The 27711-nt window shown below is 42.0% G+C and overlaps 1 protein-coding gene and 1 non-coding gene across 2 annotated transcripts; one reads left to right on the top strand and one right to left on the bottom strand.

The window, feature by feature from the left end:
• The first annotated feature begins 4192 nt into the window (after positions 1 to 4192).
• On the top strand, positions 4193 to 26582 carry Iho1 (interactor of HORMAD1 1). The gene is made up of 7 exons (XM_038321134.1): positions 4193 to 4248; positions 8251 to 8425; positions 13241 to 13404; positions 19599 to 19647; positions 20352 to 20439; positions 22172 to 22275; positions 25479 to 26582. The coding sequence occupies exons 1-7, from the start codon at positions 4193 to 4195 to the stop codon at positions 26580 to 26582; spliced, it is 1740 nt and encodes a 579-aa protein (XP_038177062.1).
• Positions 11256 to 11328, bottom strand: LOC119810952. Its single transcript, XR_005284888.1, has one exon. It is a non-coding gene; the product is annotated as a small nucleolar RNA SNORD5 (small nucleolar RNA).
• Positions 26583 to 27711: the final 1129 nt, after the last annotated feature.

Raw genomic sequence — 27711 nt, 5'->3', positions numbered from 1 at the left:
GGAAGGGAAGTAAGTTTTTGTTGTTGTGTTTTCCTACCCTCCATCCAAGACAGAGTTTTTCTGTGCTAATAGTCCTGGCTGTCCTGGAACTAGCTCTTGTAGACCAGGCTGGCCTTGAACTCACAAAGATCCACCTGCCTCTGCCTCCAGAGTGCAGGGATTAAAGGCCTATGCCACCACTGCCCCCCAGGGTAGCTTTTTAAATTTAAATTAACCCATCTCTCTCTATGTTTTGCATCGGGGCTTTTTCCTTTTCTTTCCTTCTATATATCTTACTCTCACTGCTTCTCATTTGTCTGGCTCCTGGTTACCTGGCTTCTGGCCCAAGTGGTTCATTTTTCTCAAGCCTAGATTTTTCCTATTTATTCTCTCTGCCCACTAGCCCCACCTGTCCTTTCTCCTGCCTAGCTATTGGCTGTTCAGCTTTTTATTAGACCAATCAAGTGCCTTAGGCAGGCAAGGTGAAACAGCAACACATCTTTACATAATTAAACACATCCTCACGTCACTAAACAAATGCAGCATAAACAAATATAACACACCTTTGCCTAGTTAAAATAATATTTTATAACAGGATGGCTTTAACATCCTGATTCACCTGTCTTTGCCTCTGGATGCTGGAATTTTAGACATGCACCACCATGCTTCTATCTGTAACGTTACAATAATTTATCAACATCATCATATTTGTGGGAATCAAACACAGGTCTCACTGCATGTTAAGCAAAGCACTCTGCTACTTCTGCTCCAGTTCTTTTATTTTTACTTGTGACAGTTACTTAGACTTGCCTTGAACTTACTTCATGTCACATGGAAATACTTGTGATGCCTGAACCAGGCCAGCTTTATCTTTATTTTTAATTTTTAATCATTTATTGGTTTTTAGGTTCTTAATCTGTAGCCCAAATTTCTTTGGAACTTACAGCAAAATATTACTGCCTCAGTGTCCCAAGCCCTGGGACTGTAGTTTCAAGTCATTAGGTCTAACTAACTGGGTTTTTTTTTTGTTTGTTTCTTTGTTTGGTTTTTTTTTTTTTTTTTTTTTTTTTTTTTTTTTTTTTTTTGAGACAGGGTTTTTCCATTCTGCATTTCAGATTTTCCAGGAACTGACTACATAACCCATGCTGGTCTCCAATTCCTGATCCACCTACCTTTGCTTTCCAGGTTCTAGGATATCAGGACTCATGTTACTTTTTCCTGTACAAATGATGGAACTCAGGGCCTTCCATATGTTACATATGGTTATGGGTTTTGCTTGCGTTTTGAGATGGGATCTTACTGTGAAGTCCTGGATAATCTGGAACTCATTGTGTAGGCCAGGATGGCTTTGAACTTGCACTGATCTTCCTACCTACTCGAGTGCTGGGATTTCAGGCTTGTGCCTCCATGCCAGACTTCCTGCTGCTGACTTCATTTGAGACAAGGTCTCAGGTATCCCAGGCTGACCCCAAACTTGCTCTGTAGTGACAAAGACCTTGACCTTCTGAATGTCTTGCCTCCACCCCAAGTGCTGGGACTGAAAATGTACACTGCAATTGTCTGCACCGTTTTGTCACCATAGAAACATCTGCGTTTTTTAAGATTTTATATAAATAGAACTATGTAATATGTGCTCTTTCATGTCTGACTTTTACTTATATTATTTTGAGGTTTATGGGCACTGTTGCAATCATTCTTTTATCGGTTTTTTGTTACTTGGGTTTACTTTTGTTGTTTTGGTTTTTTTGAGACAGGGTTTGTTTTTGTTTTGTTGTTTTGTTTGTTTTTTATTTGTTTTGTTTTGTTTGTTTGTTTGCTTGGTTTTGTTATTCAGGACAGAGTTTCTCTGTCTGTAGCTTTAGGGGCCTTCCTGGAACTCGCTCTGTATACCAGGCCTTTGGTTTTTTGAGACAGGGTTTCTCTGTGTAGCCCTGGATGCCCTGGAAGTAGTTCATGTAGACCAGGCTGGCCTCGAACTCACAGAGATCCACCTGCCTCTGCCTCCCGAGTGCTGCAGTTAAGGGTGTGCACCACTACTGCCTGGCCAGGCTGTTGTTTTAATAAGGTCTCACAGCCAGGTAGTGGTGGTGCACACATTTGATCCCAACACTCAGGAGGCAGAGATCTCTGTGAGTTTGAGGCCAGCCTGGTTTACAGAGTGAGTCCCAGGACTGCCAGAGAAGCCTTGCCTTGAAACAAAAACAAAACAAAGCTTCTCACTATGTAACCCTGACAGTCCTGGAACTCACTCTGTAGACCAGGAGGGCCTCGAACTCACAGAGATCTCCTGCCTCTGCTTTCCAAGTGCTGGGATCAAAACTGAGTGGCACCCTCATAAAGGTTATTTTAACCTATGTTTCTGTGTGTTCATGCTCAAGACACTGCACACGCATAGAGATCTGAGCATAACTTTCAGGGATCTTAGAACTCAGTTCTCTTGGACTGGGCAGTGGTAGCGAATGCCTTTAATCCCAGCATTTCAGAGGCAGAGGCAGGTGGATCTCTGTGAGTTCGAGGCCAGCCTGGTCTACAAGAGCTAGTTCCAGGACAGGCTCCAAAGCTACAGAGAAACCCTGTCTCAAAAAACAAAAAGAAAAAAAAACCAAAACTGCACTAAAAATACGTTAGATTACATTCCTAAAGGTCCATCTAGAGACAGTCCTTTGTTCCTCTGGGAGCGAGTTCCAGTCCTGGTTCCAAAGCTACAGAGATCTTGTCTCGAAAAACAACAACAAAAAAGGGTTTATTTATTATGCACGCAGTGTTCTGCCTGCATGTGTGCCTGCAGGCCAGAAGAGGGCACCAGATCTCATTACAGATTGTTGTGAGCCACCACGTGGGCGCTGGGAATTGAACCCTGGTCCTCTGGATGGCTCATGGATGAGCAGTCAGTGCTCCTAACCGCTGAGCCATCTCGCCAGACCCTGGGCCTCCATTTTTCAGGTTAGAAGAAGGGTAAGGCCGAGGACTCGTGCAGAGCCTGGGGTCCATCGATGAGATGGCAGTGGCTGAAGGCGCTTCGTGCCCTGAGTGACAGGTGCTGGATTGTGACTAACGGTAAAACTGTTGGGACCGTTAAAAACGTTAAAACCGTTAAAACCCTTTGGCCTCGTGCGGCAGCGGGGCGGAGCCAAGGAGCGGCATTCTCATTGGTGGGCGCTCTCCGGGGGCGGGGCCTCGCCTCGGCGGGATTTCTAGCACGCGTCAGCGAAGCCTGAAGGTGCGGCGTGTGGTGTGGGCGCTAGAGGTGAGGATGTGAAGGTCTGGGCGAGGAGGGGGCGTGAGGAGTGGAGAGGGAAGAGATGGAGAACAGACTGGGGCCTGGGGACCCGCGTAGGCAGAGTGACTGCCTTTCCTCAGGGCTTGAGGCTCTCCTCAGACTCTGACTGGGCCCAGGCTTCCAGAGGGCGATGCCCCAGCGTCAACCTGGAAGTCAGTGACTGGGGAATCAGAGACGCCAACTGGAATTTGCCTTATTGTTAGGAACAAACCAAACAAACAAAACTTTAATCGTTACGAACAAAACTTAAAAAAAAAAAAAAAAAGGAACTAATACGGGAAACACATAGGAATGGCCGTCCAGGAGTTTGGAGGGCCGCTCAAAACATTTTGTATTATTATACTTCTTGGGAGGGAGTCGTGTGAAGGTCAGAGAATAACTTTCGAGAACTGGATCTCGCCTTCCCTGTAGAATATGGGACATAGGGAATGCTGGAAGGTTTCACTCCAGGGCCTCAGACTCTCAGAGATGGAGCAGGTGAATGGCAGATTCTAGGACAGCCTAAGGTATTAGGGAATTCCAGGTCTATCTCTTGTTTTTTGTCCCCCACCCGCACCCCCAAATTAAGCTAGAAGCCAGGCAGTGGTGGTGCAACCCTTTAGTCCCAGCACTCGGGAGGCAGAGTCAGGCAGATCTCTGTGGAGTTTGAGGCCAGCCTGGTCTACAAGAGCTAGTTCTAGGACAAGCTCCTCCCCCCAAAAAAAGCTACAGCTACAGAGAAACCAAAACCAAACCAAAACAAAAACAACTGGCTCATCATGCAGTTTGGTAGCAGAGAATGTTTTATTTCTGGCACATTAAGGAGTGGAATTTTTCACTAATTGAATCAGAACAAAACTGCTGAAATGTTCTTACATGTAATTACTACATTTGAAAATGTTATGATGTGTTAATGTTCTAAATATTTCTCTGTTCTCTAATAGAAGTATTAAAATGAATTTTAATGTTTGGAATATCAAGGAAATGCTCAGTATCCCCTCAGGCTCTGGGTAAGTTTCCTAGTTATTTTCTTTGACATTTAAGTCCTGTGGTTTTATTGATGTCCTAGAAAATTTCATTCCTATAGCTGGAGTGACTGTTGAATAGTGCTAGAGGTATCCATATTGCCTCTCCTTTTCTTCTCTGATACTGCTATTCCTTTCTATGCTATATTTTTTCTCCCACTTATTTTATGATTAAAAAAGTGATGTCGGTGTAGGGGAGACAGCCGAGGGTAAAGTGTTTGCTTGTCTAGTGTAAAGACTTGAGTTTGAATCCCTGGACCCATGTAAAAAGTTGTGCCTGATATCCCATCCATGATGAGATGGGAGATACAGACAGCTCTGGGAGCTCACAGGTTAGCCAGCTTGGCTTATGTGGCCAAGTTTGTTGGAAGGAGGCCACTTGTTGGTTCCTGGCTGCCCTTCTTTCTCCCAGCATTCAGCCTAGCTTTCCCTGCCTGCCTTGCTATAGGTCCAAAGCAGTTTCTTTATTCACTAATGGTAATCACAGCACACAGAGGGGACTCCCACATCACAAGTTCCAGTGAGAGATCATGTCTTCAACAAAAGATGGAAGGCACTTAAGGACAAGCACCCAGTGTTGTCCTCTGATGTCTATATGTTCACAAATGCTGTTCACACATGCCCACGAACACACACACACATGCATATGTACACACCCATACATATACCTGCACCCACATGAATATACATTTTAACATCTATACAGACACACCCATAGGTAGTATCAATGTAGCTGTTTTTATCAGCTCTGTATGCGACATTCAGTCTTGGGACTGGATCTGTGAGAATCAGGTATAGAGCCCCAAATCTTGAATATGACCTGAATTGAACAATGCTTTTGGAATAGGAAAAAATATAATCAGTACAGTGTTCAGATTTCTGTTTGTTTCTGCAATGTAATTTGTAGCTGCTCTGAAGAGAAGAGCCAGTCCAGCTACCAGCAAGACCCAATAAGATACTGTGCATAGCCGTATGTATTATCCACTGAGGTTTTAGACTAGTGTCCATCAGGCTGAAATAAGCCTACCATTTCTAAATTGGGGGAAATCTCCAAAAAGGAATTTAAATTGTTCTTTGTGTGCTTTCATCACTGGATAGTTTTTTTTTTCCTTTCTAACACTTTCTCAAGGAGATTTGCCAATTTGATTTTAAAAAAGAAAAGAAAAATCTAGTGGTTGGAATGACAACTCTAGTTAAGAGCTTTTTAAAAAAATATTTATTTACTTATTATGTACACAATATTCTGTCTGTGTGTCTGCCTGCAGGCCAGAAGAGGGCATCATATCTCATTTCAGATGGTTGTAAACCACCATATGGTTGCTGGGAATTGAACTCAGAACCTTTAGGAAGAGCAGGCAATGCTCTTAACCACTGAGCTATCTCTCCAGCCCTGGTTAAGAGCTTTTGCATAGGCCCCAGAACCCACATGGTGGTTTACAACCATCTGTAACTCCAGTTCCAAGGAATCTGATACCCTTAACTCCTTTGGCACTAAACACATGGTACCTGGTATATATACATACATGCAGGCAACACATAAAATTAAGTAAATGTTATTTTAAAACCTACTCTTTTTATTTCTCAAAAAGAGCTTACTGTTTATACACAGAGAGAAAACTTAGCTTTGTTTAATTCTATCATTTCTATCATTGCTTTAAGATACAGTCCAATGCTGGGCCAGGTGGTGGTGGCATATGGCATTAATCCCAGTATTTGGGAGTCTTGAGTTCCAGGACAGCCATAGCTATACAGAGAAACCCTGTCTTGAAAAACGAAAAAAAAAAAAAAAAAAAGAAAAGAAAAGAAAAGAAAAATTTCAGAGATATATTCAGTCTAGTAAGGCTTATTTTGTAGTTAAAAATGTCTACATTTATTTATTGTGTATGTGTGTGTGTTTGTGTTTATGTATATATGTATGTAAAGATCAGAGAATATGTCGACAGTGTTGGTTCTTTCTTCTTACCGTGTGAGCCTCAGGGATTGAACTTGGGGGCAAGCACTTTTACCCACTGAACCATCTTGCTGGCCCCATTTCTTGTTTGTTTGTTTGTTTTGTGTTTCAAGGCAGGGTTTCTCTGTGCTGTCCTGGCTGTCCTGAAAGTATCTCTATAGAACAGGCTGTCTTCGAACTCATAGAGATTCACCTGCCTCTGCCTCCCAAGTACTGGGATTAAAGGCATGTGCAATCACCAACTGGCGCATTTCTAGTTTTGGGCTTTTGTTTTGTTTTGTTTCCCCTCCCTGCACCCGGAGAAAGAGTTTTTCTGTGTAACAACACTGACTGTCCTGGAACTTGCTTTGTAGACCAGGCTAACCTACCTCTGCCTCCCTAGTGCTGGGATAAAAAAAGGCTTGCACCACCATGCCTGGCTCTGCTTCTTGTTTTTTGAGTTAAGGTTAAAATAGCACAGGCTGGTCGGGCAGTGGTGGCACATGCCTTTAATCCCAGCACTCCGGAGGCAGAGGCAGGCTATCTCTGTGAGTTCGAGGCCAGCCTGGTCTACAGGAGCTAGTTCCAGGACAGGCTCCAAAGCTACAGAGAAACCCTGTTTTTGGAGGGAAAAAAAATAGCACAGGCTGGCTTTGAACTCTTTATATTTCTTGCTCCCCTGTCCTAAGTGCCAACATTACAGCAGGAATCAAAGACATTACCATGCCAAGCTTTATGGGTGTTTTGTTTTTCTTTTGAGGAAGGGTCTCTCCACATAGCCTTGGCAATTCTTTAGCTCACTGTGTAGACCAGTTCCTCCTTGTGCTCACAAAGATCTGCCTACCTCTGCCTTCTGAGTTGCTGGGATTAAAAGGCATGTAGTAAGGTTAAAGCCGTACCCAGTCCAGGCTCTTGTGTTTGTATTGTTAACGGCTCCTTCTCTCTCCAGTCCTGCTCCCCCTCCAACATTTTCTAAATGTTGACGAATATGTATTTATGTAGGCTCACAAAAATAAGTAATAGAGTTTACTTAAAGTTCTACTTTTTAAATTTATTATTTGTGGGGGGGGGGCACACATGCTATGGTATGTGTGTGAAATTCAGAGGAGCTGGTTCTCCTCTCCTACCTTCATGAATTACAGGTTATCAGGTTACCAGGAGAGTGTGGCAAGTGCCTCTACCTGTTGAGCAATCTTTCCCTTACTTTTTTGTACTCAAAATTATTTTTGCCTGGGCGTGATGGCACACACCTTTAGTCCCAGCACTCAGGAAGCAGAAGCAGGTGGATCTGTGTGATTTTGAGGCCAGCCTGGTCTACAGAGCAAGTGCCCTGATGGCCAGGACCACGCAGAGAAAACCACAAACAAAAAAACAACAAAATTATTTTTGAAACCAGGTGGTAGTAGCAGAGGCCAGCCTGGTCTACAGAGCAAGTTCCAGGACAGCCAGGGCCACACTGAGAAACTTTCTCTTGAAAAACAAAAATAAAAATAATTATTTTTGAAATTTATTCATGTGTTTTTACATAAATCTAGCTTCTTGCTTCCAGCTGCTGCACAAGTGAAGTGCACAGTCTGTCTGTAGCTTATCTATTTGCTTAATGATGAACAGATTCATTTTTGGGGGGTTCATCTGCCTATTTCTGCCTCCCGAGTGCTGGGATTAAAGGCATGTGCTGCCACCACCACCTGGCCAAATTAATTGTTTTTAAAAAGAGAATATCTCTTAATCCCTAAATATTTTATAAACTTTGGTCTAAAAAATGTTTTTATAGCTCAGAATGCTGTAATACAAAGGATAGTTGTGTCAGCTTTCTGTCTGAATTTTCATTTGATTGTTCTCCAGTTGTCAGAATCAAAATGTAGGGCATTCATAATTTTTCTGGGGTTCTTTTTAGTCATAGAGGATTTAGAGGTCAAACAAACAAGCCCAGAGCTTCATAATAGAGAGACCCTGTCTCAAAACAACAACAAAACAAAGCAAAAATGCGCTCTCCATAATATTCTGAAATAGTAGCTGTGAGTTATAATTTCATTCGTTTCATTGTTTCATTTCAGGATCACTAAACCATCTAACTGGAATAGTAATCAGACTGATTGTTCATCTCTCAGTGATTCCCAGTTCCTCTTTGGATCTCAGTTTTGTTCAGAAAATTCAGAAATTCTGTCCACATCCTTGGATGCTGGTGCCTACTCAAGACATCCAAAACAGACACAACAGAACTCTGTAGATGTGAGTCTGATTTCCAATAGTTAGATTTTTCTTTTTGAGACAGAACCTTGCTGTGTATGCCAGCCTAAACTCCATCCTCCTGTTTCAGCCTCCAGGCTCTTCAAGTTATAGCTATAAGCCACCTCCCAAGCTCTGACTTCTGCACATATTTCATAGTTCTTATGGAGATAAGCTAAAAAGAGAATTATTGTGTTGGAATATGAACATGTTTTAGAATTGTACTCTGAAAATTACTATCCTAAATGGATTAGTGCTTGATTGATGCCATTTTGTTTTGTTTTTGAGTCAGAGTCTCACTATGTAGCCTTGGCTGTCCTGGAACCCCTTATATAGACCAGGCTAGTCTTCTTTTTTAAGATTTATTTATTATGTATACATTCTGTCTCCATGCATGCCCACACGCCAGAAGAGGGCATGGTTGTGAGGCACCATGTGGTTGCTGAAAATTGAACTCAGAACCTTTGGAAGAGCGGGCAATGCTCTTAACCTCTGAGCCATCTCTCCAGCCCCAGGCTAGTCTTGAATTTAGAGATCTGCTTGCCTCCTCCTGAGTATTGGGATTAAAAGCATCCACCATCATTTTCAGCTGATTCATGACTTACTTATTTAACCTAAAAGTCTGAACACTTACATGGCCAAGCAGTGGTGGCAAACACCTTTAATCCCAGCAGTAAGGAAGCCAGAGGCAGGCAGATCTCTGAGTTCAAGGCCTGCCTGGTCTACAAAGTTCCAGGATAGCCAGGCTTTATACATAGAGAAACCTTGTCTTGATAAAAACCAAAACCACCCAAAATCACTTATATGTACAGTTTCTTTTATTGCCAAAACAACATAGAGTAGTGTCAATCCCTTAATCATTTGTTTTTGGAAGGAACAAATATTTATATTTCCTATCCTAATAATTTACTATTATGAAAATTCATAAGAAACAATGGCTTTTGTTAGATGAATTTGTTTTCTTAGACAAAGTCTCACTATGTAGCCTTAGCTGGTCTGGAACTCACTATGTAGACCAGGTTAGCCATGAATTTGCAGAGATCCATCTTCCTCTTGCTTGAGAATGCTGGGATTCGAGGCATGTATCATCATGCTTGGTGCTTTTGTAAGACAGAAGTAAAGGGGGTAGGAAGAATGACTCTGGGACAAGTGCTTGCTTTATAAGCTTGAAAACCTGAGTTAGAATTCCTAGAGCTCATGTAGAATTCAGGCTTGGCAGCACATATCTGTAACCTTGCACTCATACAAGGAGATGGGAGGGAGAGACAGGAGTCCAGCAGGCTAGCTAGCTGTCATATGCAGCAGTGAAAAACAAAGAGCAACTCTTCTGTTGGGTGGAGGTGGCGGACGCCTTAATCCCAGCACTCGGGAGGCAGAAGCAGACGGATATCCGTGAGTTCAAAGCCATTATGGTCTATAGAGGACAGCTAGGGCTGTTACACAGAAAAACCCTAATAGTGATATTTTATTTATGTTTTAATAAATAAAGCTTGTGTAAAGATCAGAAGGGCAAAACTAAGCCACTAGAGGTCAGGCAGTGGGTGGCACACACCTTTAATCACAGGATTTGGGAGATAGTGACAGATGGATCTCTGAGTTCAAAGCTAGCCTGGGCTACACAAGAACAATGCTGAAACAAATCCAGGTGGTGGAGGTTCACACCTTTAATCCCAGCTCTAGAGGGAATAGAAAATGGGAGGAGAAAGAGACTTTGTTTAGGCTGCTTAGGCTGCGGTTGCCCAACCTTGGTAGAGGTAGGACTTCTCTGCTGACTTGGCTGTTTTGCTTTTCTGGTTTTCAGGTTGAACTTCAATATCTGTCTCTGGGTTTTTATTATTTGTGCTACAAACCCTGTCTCAAAAAGAGAGGGGGGGAGGGAGGGAGGGAGGGAGGGAGAGAGAGAGAGAGAGAGAGAGAGAGAGAGAGAGAGAGAGAGAGAGAGAGAAAGAAAATGATAAAAAGAGCAACTCTTCCTCCCATACCTGAGGTTGTCCTCTGACGTCCACACTTGTGCCATTGCATACACTCATAGACACACAAACAAACACACACATGATTGAATAAGTAAAAATAAGCCCTTTGGCTTAAAGAAAGAAAGTGACAATTTTTATTTTTTCAGTATTATTGGTGGAACCCAGAGCCTAGCAGAGCAAGTGTTTTACCACTGAACTATAGCCATAGCTCTCTAATTTTTAAAACATTTATTTTTGAGACTGGAGATAGGGCCCAGCAGTTAAGACCATTGGCTGCTCTTTCAGAGGACCCAGGTTCAATCCCAGCACCCACATGACAGCTCACAACTTTCTGTAACTCCAGTTCCAGAGTATCTGACACTCTCACTCTGACATACATATGCAGGCAAAACACCATAAAAAGAAATAAAAATTAAAACATTTGTTCTTTAACAGTTTCATATATGTATAATGTACTTTGATCACCATTATCTTCTCTCATCTGCTTCTCCTTTCCATAGAGCCCTTCTTCCCAGCAAGTTTCCCACTGCCTTCCTGTGCTGTTTTATGGCCCATGATGGCTTCTTATTGTGTCTTCACTTCTGAGATAGTCTCATAATTGTCCTGGCTTGCCTCAGACTCACTGAATAGCCAAAGTAACTGTGTAGCTAACGATGACCGTGAACATTTTTATTATTAGTTTTACACTTCTGTATTTATTTATTATTTATTGTGTTTTGGGGCACAGAGGACACCTTGGTAGAAATGGTTTTGTTCCACTGTGTAGATTCCAGGGATGGAGCACAGGTTGGCAGACTTGGTGGCAAGCATCTTTACCAGATGAGCCATCCTCTAAGTGTGACTTTGAACTTCTTTTTTTTTTCTATCAGAATTAAGTTTTAGTTCATGTCTGTATCATTCAGCAGCTGAACAGTTTTAATTCATCATTTGAACTGTAGACTTTCCCAAGATACAGTGCCACCAGACTTACCTAACATTATACTAATCACTGTGAAGGCATGCCAGGGCCTGAAGTTTAAAAGGTGGTATATTATTGCTTCAAACGTTTAGATGTTTTGTAGTTCCTTTCACAGACCTAACCATGAGCAGCCCTGTGAGTCAAGCAACCACAAGTTACTATACGAGGCGTTTCCAACGGACTTTGAACTTCTGAACCTCCTAGGACTACAGGCTTGCACCACTACTTAATTTGTTATATTTTTATGAAAAGTAGTTACATTTATTTGTTTATTTGTGGGGGTTGAGTTACACAAAGAAACCCTATCTTGAAATAACAAAAACAAACAGAAAAGAATGAATATAATCACAATTTTATACATACATAAATATACATTAATTCTCAAAAATAAAAGTAAAAAATATTTACTTAGCATATAGAGTATTATGTGTCCTTATGGCATCATCAAGCAAATTTGTTGAGTCTCCTCCCTTCCCCCTTCTGCATCCTCTAGCCCTCTCTCTCTCTTTCTCTCTCTCTCTCTCTCTTTGGTTTTGAATTACATTTAATTTTATATTTAGACTTACCTATATCATATGATGCAGTGAATAAGGCTAGCTCAGTGCTTTAGGTTAGTGAAGCATTATATGTATGATCTCAGTACAAAAATTGATGCTGAACTGGGCAGTGGTGGCTCTCTCCTTCAATCCTAGCACTTGGGAGGCAGAGGCAGGCAGATCTCTGTGAGTTGAAGGCCAGCCTGGTCTACAGAGCAAGTTCCAGGACAGCCAAGGATCCCCTTGGTGTGATACAAAAAGTCAAAACCAGGGACTGAAGAGATGGCTAAGCAGTTAAGAGTACTGGATGCTCTTCCACAGGTCCCAGGTTCAATTCCCAGCACACACATGGCAGCTTATAATTGTCTGTAATTCCAGTTCCAGGGGACCTGACACCCATGGCAAAAATACCAATGCACATAAAATAAAAATAAATTTAAGAACAAAAAAGCGGTGGTAGCACACGCCTTTAATCCTAGCACTCAGGGAGGCAGAGGCAGGTGAATCTCTGTGAGTTTGAGGCCAGCCTGGTCTACATGGGAGTTCCGGGACAGCCAGAGACAGCCAGAGATAGACAGAGAAACCCTGTCTCAGATAACCATAAAAGAAAAAAGAAAAACAAACAAACAAACAAAAAACAAAAAAAAAACCCACCAAAACCCAACAACAACAAAAAAGCCAAAAACAAAATTGATGCTTAGCGATATGATGGAAAAAATGCACTTCCACTGGGCAGTGGTGGTGCACGCCTTTAATCCCAGCACTCGGAAGGCAGAGGCAGGCGGATCTCTGTGAGTTCGAGACCAGCCTGGTCTACAAGAGCTAGTTCCAGGACAGGCTCCAAAGCTACAGAGAAACCCTGTCTCAAAAACAAACAAACAAACAAACAAAAAATGCACTTCCTGAATGTTTGTCTAGAATGTGATTTTTCTAAGAAATGCAGGAAATGACTCTTCATAATGCAGCCTGTATACTTCCTAGGCCTTGTGGAAGTTATCAACAGGTTTTGAGTTCAACAGAAAAAAAATAGTGATTTGAGTTAAATATATTAACGTGAAGCTTTAATGTCACATTTCAGAGAGTGAGTAAATGATTTTTTTGTTGTTTCCTATAAATGTATTCAGTTGGTTTTCAACAATTTTAGCTGAATTTTTTATATTTCTGCATTGATAAAGCTGAAACTGTATTAACTTAGAAAGCTGCTTATTATAATTTCCTGGTTGGTACAAATAATGGAAAAGCTACATGTTGTATCTTCAACCATATGCTTGATACTTAAATACATTTAATTCTGCATTATACAGAGAATAGTGGATGGAATTTGATGTTAATTTTTTTTTCCATTTAACAGAATGAACCTAGTATTTTCACAAAATACCAGACAAAGCCCCAGTTGTTTGGAAGTGATACAAAGGATGAAGATTTATTTTCTCTTCCTTTGCCAGTTGGAAAATCAAAAGGACTCCTGAAACAGTTTGAGGAGAAAAAACGAAAGGCAACAGACAAATGTGACAGGTACACACATTTTAAGATGATGAAAAGCTTATGTTTTCTGAAGGAAACAAATGTACTATCAATAATCAAATAATTCAATTTCGGTATAATAGAATGTATTAGTCAGGGTTGTGCATAGGTAACAGATTCAGTATTACACAGACACACACAGTGGGGGATCAATGATAGAGAAAGATGCAGAATCTGATATAGTATGGAAGTTCTATAAGTCTGCCATATGTAAGCTGGAGAGCCAGAGAAGGAAGGGGAAAGGTGGCTGCTCATTAAGTTTTGAAATTTGACCTAGTGTTTGGGAGCAAAAGAAACTGGAGTCTCAACCAATGAGGAGAATCTTGACTTTTTGTCTCTGGTCAGGTTATTTAGGATAATGTACCTGCACATTGATAAAGATTAGCTTGAGTTTGTGTTTTAAGGGTACCATGTAGCCCATCCTCCATCTACACATCAGCAGTAGTGCTAACCCAGCACGACAAGTCTGTAGGTTTATTCTCTATCTCCACAAAATAAACAAATATTAAATAAAAAAGGAGGAGGGCAGCATTGGAAGCTGGATGTTGGGGGTGCGGGGTATGCTCCAGCCAGCTTTTAAAAGGCAGAAGCAGGAGGGTCAGGAGTTCAAGGTCATCTTTGACAACACAGTGAGTTCTACTAGCAGGTCAATTTGAACTGCTGCAGACTTCATCTCAGAACAAAAAGTGGTTTGGCAGCAGTGGTGCACGCCTTTAATCCCAGCCCTAGGGGGAAGGGGCAGTCGGATCTCTGTGAGTTCAATGCCAGCCAGGGAGTTCCTGGACTGCTAGAGCTGTTACAGAGAGAAATCCTGTCTTTTTGTTTGTTTGTTTGTTTTTTGTTTTTCAAGACAGGGTTTCTCTGTAGCTTTTGGAGCCTGTCCTGGAACTAGCTCTCACCACCTGGTGAGAAATCCTGTCTTAGAAACAAAACAAAACTGCAAAGCGCTCTTGCTTTTCTTTTTTTAAAATATTTATTTATTTATTATGTATACAACATTTTGTCTGTGTGTATGCCCGCGACCAGAAGAGGGAACCAGACCTCATTACAGATGGTTGTGAACCACCATGTGGTTGCTAGGAATTGAACTCAGGACCTTTGGAAGAACAGGCAATGCTCTTAACCTCTGAGCCATCTCTCCAGCCCCCCGCGCTCTTGCTTTTCTCTGCTTGTGTGTGTATTAGTTTCATTTCTGTTGCTGTCTAAGATACCCCAACAGAAGTAACCTAAAAAAGGAAGAGTTTGCTCATGATTTTAGGTTACAATCCATCTTCATAGAGAAGTCACGAGAGCAGGAACTAAAGCAGCTGATAACAGCGCAGCCACAATTGGAAAGCTGAGAGGAATGCATATGTGTACGTCCTCGCCCATTCTATACAGTCCGGACCCACACCTGGGGAATGCTGCTGCCCACATTTAGACTGCCATCCCATGTCAGCTAATGTGAGATCTGCCTGCCTCTGCTTCCTGAGTGCTGGGATTAAACATGTACACTGCCACCACCATTGGGCTAGATGAGTCTGTGGTAAATGAGTTTTGTCTTGTGTAATGCTGGTAATTGAACATAGGGCTTCTCAAACATTAGGAAAGTATTCTTACTACTGAATGATACCCTAAATTCAGTGTAATATATGAATTCTTAAGTCAAAGGTTAAGACTTTTTTTTTTTTAGATAGACTCTCACTATATAGATCAGGGTGACTTGAAACTGCCAGATATTCAACTGCCTCTTCCATTCTTCCACCCTCCCAATGATGGGACTAGAGGAATGAGCCACCATGCACAGCTGGACATGAACAGAATTTCTTTTCTTTATCTTTTGTTCTTCAAGACAGGATTTCTCTGTGCAACCTTGGCTGTCCTGGAACTTGCTCTGTAGACCAGATTGACTTTGAACTCACAGAGATCTGCCTGCTCTGCCTCCCAAAAGCTATTCTATATAAAGTTTTTTTTTAAGATTTATTTATTTATTTTATATATACATCCATGCCAGAAGAGGGCACCAAATCTCTATTAGAGATGGTTGTAAGCCATCATGTGGTTGCTAGGAATTGAACTCAGGACCTCTGGAAGAGTAACCAGTGCTCTTCTGAACCATCTCTCCAGCCCCCATATGAAGTTTTTTATTCAGTTGATTAAGAAATATTCTCCAGGCTGGAGAGATGGCTCAGAGGTTAAGAGCATTGACTGTTCTTCCAGAGATCCTGAGTTCAATTTCCAGCACCTACATGGTGGCTCACAACCACACTAGTGAGATCTGGTGCCCTTTTCTGACATGTAGGCATACATGCAGACAGAACACTGTATACATAATAAATAAATCATTAAAACAGAAAGAATATTCCCTTTAGGAATATTTGGGGAGCTATTACTGTGCTTTCCAAGGACCTATATTCAATTCCCAGCACCAACATGGTCATTCACAGCCACCTACAACTTCAGTTCCAGAGAATCTGATGTCCTCTTTTGGACTCTGGGGATATCAAGCACACACATATTGTACATACATCTATGGAGGCAAAACACTCATACACATAAAATAAAAATAAAAAATTTAAGCCAGGCTAGGCAGTGGTGGTGCATGCCTTTAATCCTAGCACTCGGGAGGCAGAGACAGGCTGATCTTTGTGAGTTCGAGGCCAGCCTGGTCTACAAGAGCTAGTTCCAGGACAGGCTCCAAAGCTACAGAGAAACTCTATCTCGAAAAAAAAAAAAAGCCAGATGTAATGATGTAATGACATATTCCTTTAACCTCAACTCTTGGAAAACAGAGATAGGTAGATATCTGTGAGTTCAAGGCCTAGTTTACATTGTGAGTTCCAGGGCAACCAGAGCTACATAGTGAAACCCTGTCTTGAAAAAAACAAACAAAACAAAAATTTTAATTGGATGTAGTGGTGCATGTATTCAATAGCAGCACTTAGAAAGCAAAGGCAGGTGGATCACTGATGTTTAATACCAGCCTGGTCTACATAAAGTTCCAAGCAAGTGAGGGCTACCTAATGAGATCTTGTCTTAAAAAAAGAAAAGAAAGCCTATTGAGGTTTATGTTGGGAAGTTAGCCCCCTTGAACCTCTCAGGATTCAGAAGGACCACTATAGCTGGCGAAAACTGGCTAAAGATATCCCAGGGTAAAGGAATTAACTCACATAGGATTTTTTTATCATGTCCCATTTATTCATTCTGTGTGCTCTCTAATGCTCTCTTGATGTCCCACCCCCTTTTTTGGTTTTTTGAAACAGGGTTTCTCTGCAGCTTTGGAGCCTGTCCTGGAGCTAACTCTTGTAGACCAGGCTGGCCTCGAACTCAGAGATCCGCCTGCCTCTGCCTCCCGAGTGCTGGGATTAAAGGCGTGCGCCACCACCGCCCGGCTTGATGTTCCCCTTTTGATATTCCTGCTGTTCTTCCCATCCCACAAGGTTTTCCGTTTATATGCCCACACAGACATAGTTAGCAATTCCATAGGTGATAACAATGGTGCCAACCGTGCATTTGCTAAGGCTAACAGGATGGGTAAAGTCGGCGCCAGTTGTTTTACTGCTGCCTCAGAGAGGGGACCTGGCTGTGAAACTCCCCTGTAGATGCTGAGAGGATTAGTATGTGGCTTTAAGTCAGTACATGTTGGAAGAAGAGAGCCTGTTTGTTCTTCCCAGCCGCCTGGCTAGCTTAGCCCTGAAATAACCACAGAAACTGTATCAATTAAAACACTGCTTGGCCATTAGCTCTACCTTCTTATTGGCTAACTCGTACATATTAGTTTAACCCATTTCCATTAATCAGAGATTCTAACCTGCATTCGTCTCCCTTCTCCCTTCTTCCCAGAATTCAGTTCTGTTTTCCCTGCCTACCTAAGTTCCGCCCTATCAACTAGGCCAAAGCAGTTTATTTATTAACCAATGAAAGCAGCACACAAACAAAAGGAACTTCTACACCAAGTACATAATTCTAAGAATAGGAAAAAGAGGGTTTGTGCATTGACTACATTTGTGTGCTTAGTTAGAGTTTGTATTGGAGTCTAGCTTGCTGTATTAAAGGGAATGGAATCTCTTAGACATAGAGATAACGTCTAAGGTGGCTGGATCAAAGGGGAAACTATGGTTGTGTAAAATCCCCAAGCCTGGCATTTCCAGCTTCCCAAGATGGCAGCTTTGTTCCCGCTGACGCCTAAGTAAGAAGCATTTCCTTTCTCTGTGGCCTTTTCCAAAATTTAAGGCATCCACTATATATTCTATATATCAAGATTATAGGGCCAAATGAAAAGTCATGCAGGATAACAGTACATGAGAGACTTATGACCAATAGCTAATACACTGCTGAGGTATTTTGGGATGAATCCCATTATGGAAAGAGAAGGTCACCATGGCTTCACAAGTATTACAGAATGACAGCAACTATTCAAAAGGCAGGTTTCCAAAGCTTTGCAAATTGGGTGTAGCCTAGGGATTTTGCCAGCTGTACTCTCACTGTGTAATGGATGGTGTCACCAGCAAAGCCCAATAGTGGAGACACACGTCTTTAATCCAGCGCTCAGGAGGCATAGGCAGGTGGATCTTTGAGTTTGAGGCCAGCCTGGTCTACAGAGTGAGTTCCAGGACAGTCAGGACTGTCCTACAGAGAAACTCTTCCTTGGAAAAACCTAAATAAATAAATACATAAACATAAATACATAAATTAATAAATACACAAATGTAAAAACAAACAAACAAATAAATAAATAAATAAATAAATATTCCTGGGCTAGGACCAACAAGATGGTGTTTCCTGCTAGACCTAACAATGATCTGAGTTCACTCCCTAATACCCACATGGCAGAAAGGGAACCGACTCTTAGAATTTGTCCTCTGACTGCCCCACATACAGATATACACACACAAATAAATAATAAACACAAAGAAAAAAAACAAAAATTGAAGTCAAACATGGTATTTTTCTTCCAAATTCTCAGCATTTAGAAGGCTGAGGCAGGAGCATTACCAGGAATTGCAAGGAAGACTGAACTAATATGTAATCCTGTGTTTAAAAACACTGAGAGACTGGAAAGATGGCTCAGCAGGTGAGAACATTTGCTGCTCTTGTAGAAGACACAGGTTCAGTTCTCAGCACTCATGACAACCATAGCTGTAACTCCAGGTTCAAGAGATCCAATGTTCTCTTCTGACCTGCATAGGCCCTGGCACATACATGGTGCACTAAATACATACATGCAGACTAAATACTCATATACATAAAAATATAAATATTTAGAAAAAAACCCTGGAAGTACATTGAATGAGTAAAGAAACTTGCCATGATACATGATGACTTGATTTTTATCCCTGGTGGGATTTCCACATGGTGGAAAGAAAAAACTGACTCTCGCAATTTGTCCTCTGACCTCCACTCCACAATGTACTATACACACACTCTCTCTCTTTCTGTAAATGAATGTAGTAAAAAAAAAAAAAGTCAGGGGGTCAGTTGGTGGCTCAGTGAGTAAAAATATTTGCTGACAACCTGACATTAATTCTCAGAATCTCCATGGCTGAAGTTTTCCTCTAGCTTCCACATGTATGGTATGCACACATGGAATAAATGTAAATTTAAAAATTTAAGGAATATAAAATTTGTAATTAAAAAAACTATTTGTGTATGTACATGATTTTGTTTGTTTGTTGTTTTGAGAAACAGTCTCACTATGTAGCCATCTTTGGCCAGGAACTCTCTATGTAGACCAGGCTGGCCTTGAACTCACGAAATCCACATGCTTCTAAAATCAGGAAGAACTGGAGAGATGGCTCAACACTAGTTGCTCTTGCAGAGGACTCAGGTTTGGTTCCCATCACCCACATGGTGGTTCACAAACATCCTTGACTCCAGTTCCAGAAGACCCAACAGCCTCTTCAGACTTCCTCGGGCACCAGGCATGCATATGGTGCACAGAGACACATAATGCAGACAAAGTACCCACATAGAATAAATAAATCTAAAACAATAGAAATAAAAGGAAAATAAAGAGGCAACAGGATGGAAGGAAGAAAAATGTGATTTGTATTAGAAATAAGTTAGAGTTTTGATGTTTTTCAGGTAGAGTCTCCAACTCTGATCAAGCAATGTTTTGATGAACACTAGATGAATAATCAGATGTTACTTGCTATTTCAATGTGGCACAAAGATTTACTCTCCTCCCCTTTTTTTCTTAACTCTAGTGACATGCTGTACAACTTTGTTTCTCATTTTCAAGAAGTCATTCACAAGGTAGGTAGACCTAAGTTTCAGAGAATTAGAGCATCGTGTATCTTAGGCGTAGTAATCATTGTAGTGCCGTCAGTAAACGCAGAATAGCAGCATGTTTGCCATTTTATAATTCAATTACAGTTCTCCAGGTCAGTGAGATAAGACAATAGTTTGTGCTTTCTTTTGTCTTTTTCTTTCTTTCTTTCTTTCTTTCTTTCTTTCTTTCTTTCTTTCTTTCTTTCTTTCTCTCTTAATTTCTCTCTCTCTCTCTCTCTCTCTCTCTCTCTCTCTCTCTCTCTCTCTCTCTCTCTCTCTTTTTATTTTTGAGACAGGGTTTCTCTGTAGTTTTTGGTGTCTGTCCTGGAACTAGCTCTTGTAGACCAGATTGGCCTTGAACTCCCAGAGATCCACCTGCCTCTGCCTCCCTAGTGCTGGGATCAAAGGCATGCGCCACCACCGCCCGGCATGTTTTTCTTTTTTAAGATTTATGATCATTTCATGTATTTGGGTATCTTGCCTATATGTATGTGCACCGCATGTGTGCAGTGCCCTTGAATGCCAGGAAAAAGGGTGGGATCTCCCAGAATTAGAGTTTCACACAGTTGTAAGCCACCATGTGGGTGCTGGGAATCAAACCCTAGTCTTCCGAAAGAACAGACATTGCTCCCAATCTCAGCCACTTCTCCAGGCCCATGTGATTTCTTTCTTAATTTTGAGTTTCTTAGTTGCAGACATCTGTAGAAAAGTCTGAGGAACATCTCAGTAAGAGAAGCCAATCTATTTTGGATTCTTTGGAAACTATAGCCAAGACATGTGAGTGCCCCATGTTTATATTTGGTTCTATTTTAAACTTTTTGTTATCGTCTCAAGGTTGATATTATCAGCAGAGGGCACTAGTGAGCCATGAATGTGACCCTTCTGACCCTAGTCAGATTTCCTTGTTTAAGATGGGAGGGTGCTATACTTACTGCTATGTGACAGCACTTTTTTGTTTGTTTGTTTTTATTTTGTTTTGTTCTGTGACATATCTCTCTACATAGCCCTGACTTCTTTGCTACTTACTACCAGACTGGTCTGGAACTCACAGACATCTACCTATCTCTGCTTCCTGAGTGCTGGGATTAAAGACGTGCACCACACCCAATTTGTAAATTTATGTGCAATTTTTTTCTTCAAGACAAGGTTTCTCTGTAGCTTTGGAGCCTGTCCTGGAACAAGCTTTTGTAGACCAGGCTGGCCACAAACTCACAGAAATCCACCTGCCTCTGCCTCCTGAGTGCTGGGATTAAAGGCGCGCATGCGCCATCACCGCCCAGCTACAGTTATTTTTTTTTTTTTTTGAGAAAAGTTTGTGTAGGCCTGGCTGTCCTGGAACAGCTAAATCAGTCATAAAAGTATATATTAGAGAACATCACTTAGGTATTTCAGACTTTAGAATGTAGATTGAACCGACATGATATATATATATAGTGCTGGGAATTGAACCCAGGTACTCAGGAAGAACAGAAGTGCAGTTAACTATGAACCCATCTCTGTAGCTCGTGCCAACACTTTATTCCCATGGTGGCTTTTGTGTAGCACTACTCCTCAGTGATCTTGCTGTCTGAGGGGAGGGTAGCTCTGCCAGCCTTCTCACCTCATGCCTGAGATGAATCAGCAGCTCCTTAGTCTCACGTGGCTTGCCCACTGTGCTGTCTATAGACACACGCCCCCTTAGGAGTTAGAAATATTCCTGTCACCTGCTGCTCTTCTCACTGCCTTGGTTTCAGTGAAAGTTATTTTGTGGTGAATCGGCCTTGGTCTCAATGTCAGTTATAGTGTGAGGTTTGTAGAATCCCCTCCCCACCAATTAAGTGTTGTACATGTAAATGAATGCCCTTATAAACAGTCAACACATTCTTAGCTAAATACTGCTCTAGAATTTTCTAGGAAAGATAGATAATTGTGCATCTGTACTTGTTTGCATTTCTGCTTATTTTTTATTTTAAACTAATTCAAGTCATCTGATTCGCCTGCCAAGGGATGAATTACTCATGATTTACAAAAATCAATGCCTTTCTGTGGCTCATAAAGTAATAACCATCTGTCTGAATAGAGGCATGGTACTGTTTATCTACTGATCTCCAGCCTGGGCTACACACAGGGCAGCTGTCCGTCTGTTTAGAATGTCAGAGCTAGGACTGTTACCCCACAAGAATTAGCAGGGCTGAGAATGTACAGTGTGATAGACTAACTCATTTGTCGGTGTCCCGGCCTGGCTTCCCATTGCTATGACAAAAGAAGTAAAGGAGTGCTAGGAGGTGGTGCACACCTTTAATCCCAGCACTCGGGAGGCGGAGGCAGGTGGAACTCTGTGAGTTTGAGGCCAACCTGGTCTACAGAGTCAATTCCACCACCCAGCTTGTCATTTTTTTAAATTATTTTTTCTTTTGGCATCAAGCATTTTACCCAAAGTATTTTATATAATTTGGAAAGATATAGGTACTTCTCTTTGTACTTTTGGGGAAATTTATTAGGAAAAAAATTGTCCTTGTTTTCTATTTAGTTCAAGAGACTGCGCAGGTCCAGCGCGACCTGGTGTTTGAGGCCATGCAAGACAAAGGCAATATGGAACAGGCCATCCTTGAGATACAGAAGAAATCTGAAGCCGTAAGTATAAATACAAGCCCTTGCTTTGCCTTGCCTTCTTACCTAGGCTTATCTTGAGGTGCTGCACTCAAGTGGTCTTACCCCAGCCTTCTGATTGCAGATAATGCCATGCCCTTTTGTGCTTTTGGCTTTGTCTCTAAGACCAAGAAAGACACTTAATGTCTCAGAAATTTTCATCCAAGACCAGAAACTGGTATGGTTCTTTTTTCAGTAAGTCAAGATACAGCCTACTCTCAGGGTTCCCTGGCAGTGTGTGTACCCAGGACTTGCTCACAGTGTATCTATACTTGCTTATTCTGTGAGAGACGAGCTAATAGGTTTTCTGTCCCCTGAGAATAGGTTTCTCTGCCAATGCAGTAAGCCAGATCAAATTGAATTGAAAAAGTATAACAACAGGTTTATTTGAGTAAACGAACTCCTGAGCAGATTCTCCAGTCCCAGAGATTAAGGCTGAAGAAGCAGCACCCCCGCAACCCCTGAACTAAAGCAAGGAGATTATATAGTTTATAGGGTGATGACATGTCCACCACAGGCCAGGTTTGTGACTAAGAATGGTCTAGGTTGGGACTTGGGCTGCTGGCAGCAACATGGGATGAAGTTGCAATAGTCACCAAGAGTGTGGAACTGGACTTTTTGGCATTTTTTTCTTTGTTGAAGAGTCTCTGAGAGGGCGGGATTTTGAGAGACAGACAGACAGACACGCACACACACACACACACACACACAGAGAGAGAGAGAGAGAGAGAGAGAGAGAGAGAGAGAGAGAGAGAGAGAGAGAGAGAGAGAGAGAGAGAGAGAGAGAGAGAGAGAGAGAGAGAGAGAGAGAGAGAGAGAGAGAGAGGAGAAAGGAATGGGGCTTTCCGGATCAAGCAGGAGTGAGGTGAAGGTTCCAACCGACCATGAATTTTTGTCTATTGATTGGTTCTCTTAGTTTTTTTGTTTTTATATTTTGAGATGGGGGTCTCTCTCCTGTAGCCCAGGCTGCTTAGAAACCACTATGTAGCTCAAGCTAGCCTCAGACTCAAGCTAATCGTCTTTTTAATTTATTTAGCTATATATTTATTGATTTTTTTTTGAGACATCATTTTTCTGTAGCTTTGGGGCCTGTCCTGGAACTAGCTCTTGTAGATCAGGCTGGCCTCAAACTCACAGAGATCCACCTGCCTCTGCCTCCTGAGTGCTGGAATTAAAGGTGTGTGCTACCACTACATGGCTCTTCTTTTTAATTTATATTTTAAAATATTTTTTTATATATAGAAGTGATTTGCCCACTTATATGTCTCTGTACCATGTTTGTGTCTGGTTCCCATAGAAGTCAAAAGAGGGCATTAGATCCCCTGGAATTGGAGTTACAGATGGTTGTGAGCTGTCATGTGAGTGCTGGGTACTGAACAAGAGTATTCTTTTTTTAATTGATACTTATTTAGCTCTACATTTTTCTCTGCTCTCCTCCCTGCCTCTCCCCTCCCCACCTCCCCGCTTCAATCCTCCCCTAAGGTCCCCATGCTCCCAATTTACTCAGGAGATCTTGTCTTTTTATACTTTCTACTTTCCATGTAGATTAGATCTATGTCTTAGTGTCCACATTGTTGTCTAAATTCTCTGGGATTGTGGTTTGTAGGCTGGCTTTCTTTGCTTTATGTTTAAAAACCACCTATAAGTGAATACATGTGATAATTGTCTTTCTGTGTCTGAGTCACCTCAATCAAAATAATGTTTTCTAGCTGCATCCATTTTCCTGCAAAATTCAAGCTGTCGTTATTTTTTCCTGCTGTGTAGTACTCCATTATGTAAATGTACCACATTTTTCTTATCCATTCTTTGATCTAGGAACATTTATGTTGTTTCAAGGTTCTGGCTATGACAAACAAAGCTGCTATGAACATAGCTGAGCACATGTCCTTGTGGCATGATTGAGCATCCTTTGGATGTATACCCAAAAGTGGCATTACTGGGTCTTGAGGAAGGTTGTTTCCTAATTTTCTGAGAAATTGCCACACTGACATCCAACGGGGCTGTACCAGCTTGCATTCCCACCAGCAATACATAAGTGTTCCCTTTTCCCTACAACTTCTCCAGCATAAGTTGTCATCAGTGTTTTTGATCTTAGCCATTCTTACAGGTGTAAGATGGGATCTCAGAGTTGTTTTGATTTGCATTTCTCTGATGACTAAGGATGTTGAGTATTTCCTTAAGTGTCTTTCAGCCATTTTAGATTCCTCTGTTGAGAGTTCTCTGTTTAGATCTGTACTCCATTTTTTTATTGGATTATGTGATCTTTTGATGTCCAATTTCTTGAATTCTTTGTATATTTTAGAGATCAGACCTCTGTCTGATGTGGGGTTAGTGAAGATCTTTTCCCATTCTGTAGGCTGCCGTTTTGTTCTTGTTGACCGTGTCCTTTGCTTCACAGAAGCTTTTCAGGGAGCTGGAGAGATGGCTCAGAGGTTAAGAGCATTGCCCATTCTTCCAAAAATCCTGAATTCAATTTCCAGCAACCACATGGTGGCTCACAACCATCTGTAATGGGGCCTGGTGCCCTCTTCTGACCTGCAGGCATACACACAGACAGAATATTGTATACATAATAAATAAATAATTTTTTTTTAAATAAAACAGCTTTTCAGTTTCAGGAGGTCCCATTTATTAATTGTTTCTCTCAGTGTCTGTGCTGCTGGGGTTATATTTAGTAAGTGGTTCCCTGTGCCAATGCATTCAAGTGTACTTCCCACTTTCTCTTTTATAAGGTTCAGTGTGGCTGGCTTTATGTCGAGGTCATTGATCCATTTGGATTTGAGTTTTGTGCATGGTGGTAGATATGGGTATATTTTCATTCTTCTACATGTTGATATCCAGTTATGCCAACACCACTTGTTAAATATCCTTTCTGTTTTCTATTTGATTTTTTTGCTTCTTTATCAAAGATCAGGTGTTTGAAGATGTGTGGATTGATATCTGGATCTTCTGTTCGGTTCCATTGGTCCTCCTGTCTGTTCTTATGCCAAAACCCTGAAAAAGTGTATTCTTCCAGAGTGCTTTTAACCTCTGCTCTTAATCACGGAGGCATCTTTCTAGCCCTATCATGCTAGTCCTCTTGACTCAGCCATCTAAGTGCTGGGATTAGAGTGTGAGCTACCATACCCACATCTGTTATCACGTTTTACTGTGACCATCACTTTCCTTTTTCTTACTACCTTTCCCAGAGACAGACTGAGTTCATGGAGATGAAATCCAACCTGAAGAACCTTGAAGTTCTAGTTGCACAGCAGAGTAAGGACTTCCAGAAGCTTTCTGAGAAGCTGGGCCAGCTCAATGTGCCTGGTGTCATAGAAGATCTGAAAAAACTCATCTCTGCTCCTCAGGTAGCTAGGCATCTGAAAGACAGCACCTCCCAGACCTCACCAGCTCTGTCCCAGAGCCTCCATCTTACTAGACAGGAAAAATGCACCTCTGAGGAGCCAGCTGCTCAACAGGGCCAGGAGTCTCTTTCAGGGAATCCCAGTAGGAGTTCCCAGAGGCCTAGGGAGCTTGGTGTCTGGGATGAAGGAGCAGAGAGTGATGTTTTTCAAAATGCTACATTGCCAACAGATAGGCCCCATAGAGAAAATGGACATTTGAAGAACAAAAACCTGCAGACTTACTGCAAGAACTGGGTTATCACCACCAGAAACCTCAATAACCGCTGCTCTGGCCCCCCAAGCCAGAAGACTGGCCGTGACCAGGATCTAATTGCCCAAGAAGCCTCACAGCTGGATATAAATAAGTTTGAATTCAGAATGCAGAATGTCTGCCCCCAAAATGAAAACGAAAGCATGTGTTTTGATCAGTTTGAACAGTCAGCAACTGAACAGAAAGGCAAGACCCGAGGAAAGGGGAGGAAAGGCAAGAAGCAGCAACCCAGAAAATCACAGAGAAGCAGGCTTCCAGCTAGGAAAAAGGAACAAACTCCAAGGAAGGCCTGTGATTTCATCTCGAAGCATTGCAGTCCCCAGCCTCCAGTTTCTAGCCCACAAGGGCCCCTCATCTGTTGGCGGGCTCCAAGAACCTCCACAAAGTCAGCCTCTCATATTCTGGGAAGACCAGTGAGGACCAGTAAGACAGCAAGGGCAGCACAGGGGAGCACCCTGCAGTCTACCCAGCACTCCTCCCCAGACCATGCATGCTTATCTAGCAGTTCCCAGGGGGATGAGCAGATAAATTGGTTCATTGACCTCAGCCTTGAAAACCCAGAGCCTCCCCTGTGTAAGAAAAGAGGGAAGAATTTGCTCTGTGATCCGGATTTTGACAGCAGTGATGATAACTTCTAACCCTGCCGACAGTGACTTCAGCTGATGGCTCGTTGATCCCAGTTAGAAAAACAAATTGTGTGGAACATTTGGACTGGACAGTAGCATACAGTATCTTATCTAGCCTCAGAGTCAGAGGCCTTGACTGATGGTGGTCGGTAGGAGGTGGGCAAGAATCCAGTACTTGGGCCACTCATGAAGAAGGTGTAGAAGTTAGTTAAGGGAGGAAATGTGTGGAGACATTGACGAGAGCTCAGTCAGCCTGTGACATGGCATCAGGAAAGCAGTGTGTGTATTTGGTGAAGGGAAAGGTCTTTATGGAGCACTAACTAGAAGAAGCTCTCAGAACTCTTGTGGCTGCATGAGTAGCCCTTGAAACATTCCCTGCACCTGATGGATACCGTCTGAGCCTCAGGATTTCTTTTTTTTAAATCTAGTTATACTGTCAAAAGAGTTTTCTTATTTGCACTAGACGACGTATTACAGGGTACCCTATTAGACCAGAGTTCATTATGTAGCCTTGACTGGCCTTGTATTTACAATCCTGCCTCAGCCTCCAGTACTGGTACTACAAGCATGTCTCAATTCTCAGCTGTAAATCAGTCTACTTAAGAACAGAGTATTGGTGCACACCTTTAATCCCAGCACTCAGGAGGCAGAGGCAGGTGGATCCCTATGAGTTTGAGGCCAGCCTGGTCTATAGAGCGAGTTGCAGGACAGCCAGGGATATACAGGGGGGGAAAAAAAGGAGTGTTAAAGATGTCTATTAAAGTTCATACCTGTAATCCCAGCACTAAGCAGAGACCAGAATTACTTCAGATTTGAGGACAGCCTGGTTTACATAGGGTGTTCCAGACCCATTGTGGCTACATTATGAGATCCGGGTGTGGGGTGGGGTGGAGTGGAGCTGCCTTTGAGAGAGGTGATGTATATCAAACAAGACCAAAATAATCAAAACTAATGTAGCTATAGACCCTATATTGTTGGAAAGCAGTAGGCTTAAAAAAAAAGACAGGGGTTTTGTGTGTAGCCTTGGCTGTCCTGAAACTTGCTGTGTAGACTAGGCTAGTCTTGAATTGCCTCTGCTCCTAAGTGCTGAGATTAATGGCATGTGCCACCACAGCATCCAAGCAATAGACTTTTATGCTAG

The sequence above is a fragment of the Arvicola amphibius genome, chromosome 3, assembly GCF_903992535.2.
Source record: "Arvicola amphibius chromosome 3, mArvAmp1.2, whole genome shotgun sequence".
NCBI classification, from domain to species: domain Eukaryota; kingdom Metazoa; phylum Chordata; class Mammalia; order Rodentia; family Cricetidae; genus Arvicola; species Arvicola amphibius.
The sequence above is the reverse complement of the archived record's forward strand: the minus strand, read 5'-3'. Positions and strand labels throughout refer to the sequence as shown.

What these genes read in the sequence shown, in the direction of transcription:
- Iho1 (XM_038321134.1), top strand. Translation starts at nt 4,193, where the DNA reads ATGAATTTTAATGTTTGGAATATCAAGGAAATGCTCAGTATCCCCTCA. An exon ending in AGTATCCCCTCAGGCTCTGG is followed by an intron (nt 4,249 to 8,250) that starts GTAAGTTTCCTA and finishes GTTTCATTTCAG; the next exon opens with GATCACTAAACCATCTAACT. An exon ending in CACAACAGAACTCTGTAGAT is followed by an intron (nt 8,426 to 13,240) that starts GTGAGTCTGATT and finishes TCCATTTAACAG; the next exon opens with AATGAACCTAGTATTTTCAC.